General features: G+C 37.1%; 1 protein-coding gene across 1 annotated transcript; it reads right to left on the bottom strand.

Annotated features, from left to right (window-relative positions):
* Positions 1–597: 597 nt before the first annotated feature.
* LOC103732047 (olfactory receptor 51G2-like) lies at positions 598–1,557 on the bottom strand. Its single transcript, XM_008830568.1, has one exon. It carries the CDS (start codon positions 1,555–1,557, stop codon positions 598–600), a length of 960 nt encoding a protein of 319 aa, XP_008828790.1.
* Positions 1,558–5,394: the final 3,837 nt, after the last annotated feature.

Raw genomic sequence — 5,394 nt, 5'->3', positions numbered from 1 at the left:
TTAAGAACTGTTATATAAAATGTGAAAAATCCGAACCAATAAATGCATAAAATATAAAAATATTTCCAAGTAGTAATAAAGAAAAATGATATTGAGTTTGCCCCTTCCAATTTCTTAAGCCAGACCTCTGCAGGTAAGGAAGAACATCTACGCAGATGCTTAAAAGGTGGCTGTCATTCAGCATGTAGTGGATAACTTCTACTTCGAACCACAATATATTTTGTATTAAGTAAAGAAATTAACATCTGTATAAAAAAAGTTTTAAGATCAGATTTTCAGGCACAATAATAAAAAAATTGAAAAGGCCACATATAATTCTATAAAGACTATAAAAAAGCAAAAAGATATGGGTTTTGTAAGGAAATTTTGTGGCTATATACCTTAAATAAAACTTAAGATTAGCAAAAGACAGAACCAAACGATGTGACTTGTGGCACATTTCTTTAGGTGCCTTCAGAATCTCATTGTGATGCTTTGTTGCTTCTATTTTGCTCTGAATTTCTTTTTGTCAACTTTGAGTACAATAACCTTAGGGTGAAGAATTCTCCGTGACCTAACATCATTAGCACCCACACTTTCATTGTCTCAATAATGTGCCTACATTGCAGAAGAACTGACTTTGTGGGAACAAATAAAATGGAGAATTCCTTGGCGGATCTGCTTGGTCTTCACACTGTAGATAACTGGGTTGAGCACTGGCGGAACCATTAAGTAAATATGAGCCATGAAGATGTGGACAAAGGGAGAGGAATGCTTGGCAAAACGATGGACAATGGACACCCCGATCATAGGCACGTATAGAATGAGTACAGCACAGATGTGGGATGCACATGTGTTAAGTGCCTTAAGCCTCCCCTCACGGGATGCTATTCTTAACACTGAGTGAAGAATAAAAACGTAAGTTACTAAAATGCCCAGAGAGTCCAGACCCCACAGTATAGTAATCACAACCATCCCATATATGACATTAAACCTGATGTCAGCACAGGCAAGGCGGATGATGTCCTGGTGCAGACAGTAGGAGTGAGAAAGAACGTGGGAGCGGCAGAAGGGAAAGAACGCCAGACGAACCAGAAGAGGAATGAGAGGAATAGCACTCCGAAGAAAGGCTGCAATTCCGATCTTGGCGATAAGTCTCGGGGTAAGAATGGTAGCATATCGCAGGGGGTGGCAGATAGCCACATACCTGTCAAGAGCCATGGCCAAGAGCACAGATGATTCAGTGAAGGAAAACGTGTGAATCAGAAACATTTGGACGACACAAATATTGAACTGTATCTTTCTGGAAATGGACCACAACACCCTGAAAAGTGACACCATTGCGGGCAAAGACATGGCCATGTCAGTGAGAGAAAGCATAGCCAGGAAGTAATACATGGGCTCATGGAGCCTGGGGTCCGTGCGCACAATGTGCAAGATGGAGCAGTTGCCTATTATTCCGACAATGTAGAGGAAGCAGAATGGGATGGAAATCCAGTGGTGAAATTCTTCATAGCCAGGGATACCTGTGAGATAGAATGTGGAGGACAGGACACTGCTGGAGTTTGTGGTTGCCATTGGCTTGACCGTTGAAGCACATTCCAATTCTACAATTACACTTTACTGGGGGAGGCATTGACAGTGCCAAGATCTGTATTTTAAAAAATAAAAAGAGAAATGGAAGAGGAAAAGCACAGGCTGGTGCTCACTTCTAATCCCTTTATAATCTACCCCGATATTTCTGTTTCCTTTCCTCTTTTTCATTCCTGGTTATTGTTAAATAAATTACTTACATTTTAAGCACAACATTTATTCAAACTTATTCTACATCTCCTCTAGCATGAATGATCTTCTGAAGACACCATCCAGATAGTGTCAAATAGATATGAGACCATTAATTTACTGTTTTTAAAATGTATATTCTTTTAAAAATATTTTATTACCTGCATGTATGTAAATGTGCCCATGTCATGCAATACCTGAAGAAGACAGAAGAGGCTGTCACATCCCCCGGAACTGGAGTTACAGACAGTTGTTAGCTGCCATGTGGGTGCTGGGATTCGAACCCGGGTCTTCGGCAAGAACAGTGTTCTTAACTGCTGAGCCATCTCTCCATCCCCTAAAATGCATATTCTTAATGAAGGTTACAGATCTGACATCATCATTTCTTTAAGTGACACTACTAGATTTAAACTACATTTCTAACCTGCCTAAACCTGATGTTTCCTTCCACAATGCTAGAGTACTGTCATCTTTACATGACAGATGCTAGAGGCATCTTTACAGAAATCAATCAAGTTGTGTTCAGCAAAGGTCTTATCCCTCCTCAACCATCCCATTATATAAAGGATGTTACAAGCTTGGTCTCTTCAGTCAATAGACTCCAGTATCAATTTTATTTTGGACTGTGACTCGAAGACCTAACTTCTTATTCAAATATATTTAATTGAACTGATGTATAATTCTCAAAGAAAATCTTACAATAAATTGAAAAATGTGTACATCATAGAAAATAGAATTGTTTCCCTCTTTAAGGAGAGAGATGCTACCATTTCTTGCTAACATTGCTTCTCTGGGTCTGCACCACAAAAACCCAGGTTAGACTCTGATTCCAATGAATGCTCACTCTTTGATTATGGAAAAGTGATTGTCTATATGCATCAAAGTTACCTCCTTTGACACCTTAGGAAAATAACACTGACAGAATTGTGCTAGGAATCAAAGAGATTCTGGATAATAATCAATCACATAAACTTAGCATACCTATCAGCTCAGTTATTGTTTCTCATTGAAGAAACTTTCAAAATTGTTAACTAAAACAAAACAGAAGAAAATGTTATACTGTAAGTCAAATACTTAATATAGAATCTTAATAATGGTGATCAAAAAATGACATATTTACTGCTCCTGAAGGCAGCAGAGGCTCCTGAAGACGTATAGAAATGAAAAACATGGAAGACAGAGTTTACGTCATGAAAAAATCAACAGGATGGACATTCCACAAAGGGAGCTGGGTAGTTGTATCAAGAATTGTGAATTTCATTTCTACTTCACAGAGTGAAGACTGAATATAGCCAGAAATCACTTTTTAAACATTTTTTACTATTGCCAGAGTGCACTGATAATCACTATGAACTACATGTTTTTACTATTGCCAGAGTCCACTGATATTTATTATGAACTACCTGGGTGTTTTCATTCTACTCAGGGCCACCGTGCTCAAAGAAAATAGTGCCCAGTGTAGACTACAAAGTTACCATGTTAGAGTACTGAGATTACTAAAACTTCACCACATGAACTGCATGCAGCATGTATACTCACTGGAAGCTGGCTTTCCCAATGTTCCGCAGCCCCTTAAACTGTAGCAATGCTTTATTTTGACTCTCTAATAGCCATTATTCCTGACCCTATGATTTCAAACAGATCCTTACAGATTCATCATCTGTTTTGAGGATAAGTTTACAAACTGAAATTCCCTCTGTTATGTTTGAAATTATCCCTTTATTTTCTGGAAAAAAGCAAATCCAGTGGCAAAGGTTATCAGTCATGAAAGTCTTGGGTGTCTTCATACAACAGTCGGAAAAACTTGAGTCAAACTTGAGACTTTTATCATGAACATGAACAACAATGATATTTTGGTTGAAATCATGTCCTTAACTTTACAGAGAAACTCTTCCTACACTAGCCTCCATTCTTTTCTACTTGTGATGAACAACTTCCTCTCCTGGATTCTCAGGTTCTCACCTGTGCTTTCCCATTTCCTCCCACTTAAATATTTTCAGGATCCCAGACGCTAGATAGAATAATTTCCCTTACTATGGGTCCTTTAACAGTGAGAGTAATTTATAAAGCCTCCTGCAATCCTTAGAGACACAAGACCCCATGAGAAAGGCAAGGCAGTGGCTACAACTCGCTTACTGCCAGTACTTCAGTTCATGTCACTTAACAAAACCATTTGTTCATCCTTGTCCAAACTGCATCTTAGGAACTTGCTTTGAACAGGCTCACATTTTTATTTGGCTCAGCAAATAAAATGTTTCCTCTGGAACAAATGTCTTAATGCGACATGAAATACAGTGGTGGTTTGCATCTAGAGTATGTGAGGACATTAAAGAATTTTTAGATGTGGTGTAGCTAATGAGGAACTAATTAGGGACTTAAGTTACAGAGAATATAAAATCTAAAACCCAAAGTATGTATAGGCCTTGAATTCAGGGTTATACAATAGCAAAATGTCACATAAAACATTTAAGTATTTGAGTTGCTGTCCTCAAAAGCAGGAGAAGGGATCTAAATAATCAAAATACATTGTATGAAATTCATAAAAATTCAATAAAAGAAGGAAAAAAGAAGACAAAAAGCAATGAAGCCAATGTTTTCCTTCACATTTTCTGATTCTCTAGTGTGCACTTTTGAAAAAAGGCAGAAAGTCTTTTTCAAGGAAATAAATTATGTGGTTGATCTGACTATAAAACAGAAACCTTTTTTCAATGACTAAGTTTCTTAAATATTCTGCATAATACTCATCAATGCCTGTTGACTAATTGAATATGGACGATCATTGGCCTGTAAACTACCAACTGTTAAAAAATTTATCATCAGGTGTGTTATTTTCAATTAGTCAGTCCTCAGTACAGGAACGGTTTATGTTTTATTTTAAGTAATGTATTTGTACTTCAAAACCTCAGGTGCAACCTCGAAGTAATAGTTCTTATAGAAGTAATGTGGTTAATTACTAAGGAAAATCACTGTGGAGCTGATGGCTCAGCAATTAAGAGCACTGGTTGCTCTTGCAAAAAACCTGGGTTCGATTTCAAATACCCACATGTATTATGGCTAACACATTCATAACTCCAGTTCCTGAGACTTTAACTCCCTCTTCTGACTTCCTCAGACATTGCAGAACACGTGTGTACTTACAAATATGCAGGCAATACCTAATGCACGCTTATACACATAAAAATAATAAATATTTTTTTAAAAAAGAAATTCATCATGCACTGATAACCTACAAAAATGACAAAGCATATGTAACTTATTAAGAGAAAAGCTTTCACATTTCCATCCTTTTGTCTCCCCTGGTGAAAAATTATTTGTACTTAATGTTTTCTCTGGCATCTTCAAAATCACCTTTGAACTTTAATTCCTTGATTATTAATTACAAGCACATTGAGATCATCTAAGTTTGGAATATGAATTACCATTAATCAATGAAAATGTAATCATCTCCTATGGTTTATATTTGTCTCAGATATAGAATGGAAGGGGAAATAAAAAGTTATACTTCACTTCCAAATTATCTGGTAACCTCAGCACTTAGCAAGGTTAAACTTAATCCTGAATGTCTCACTAGATGAAGAAAATGTGTGGATAACGTCCACCTTTGGAGCCAGGCGTCGTTTACTAACTAGACTA

This window comes from Nannospalax galili, unplaced genomic scaffold (genome assembly GCF_000622305.1).
Source record: "Nannospalax galili isolate Female #2095 unplaced genomic scaffold, S.galili_v1.0 scaffold635, whole genome shotgun sequence".
Taxonomy (NCBI): domain Eukaryota; kingdom Metazoa; phylum Chordata; class Mammalia; order Rodentia; family Spalacidae; genus Nannospalax; species Nannospalax galili.
This window is presented reverse-complemented; position numbering and strand designations above follow the sequence as displayed.

Coding starts and splice junctions, on each gene's coding strand:
- LOC103732047 (XM_008830568.1), bottom strand. CDS start 1,557: ATGGCAACCACAAACTCCAGCAGTGTCCTGTCCTCCACATTCTATCTC.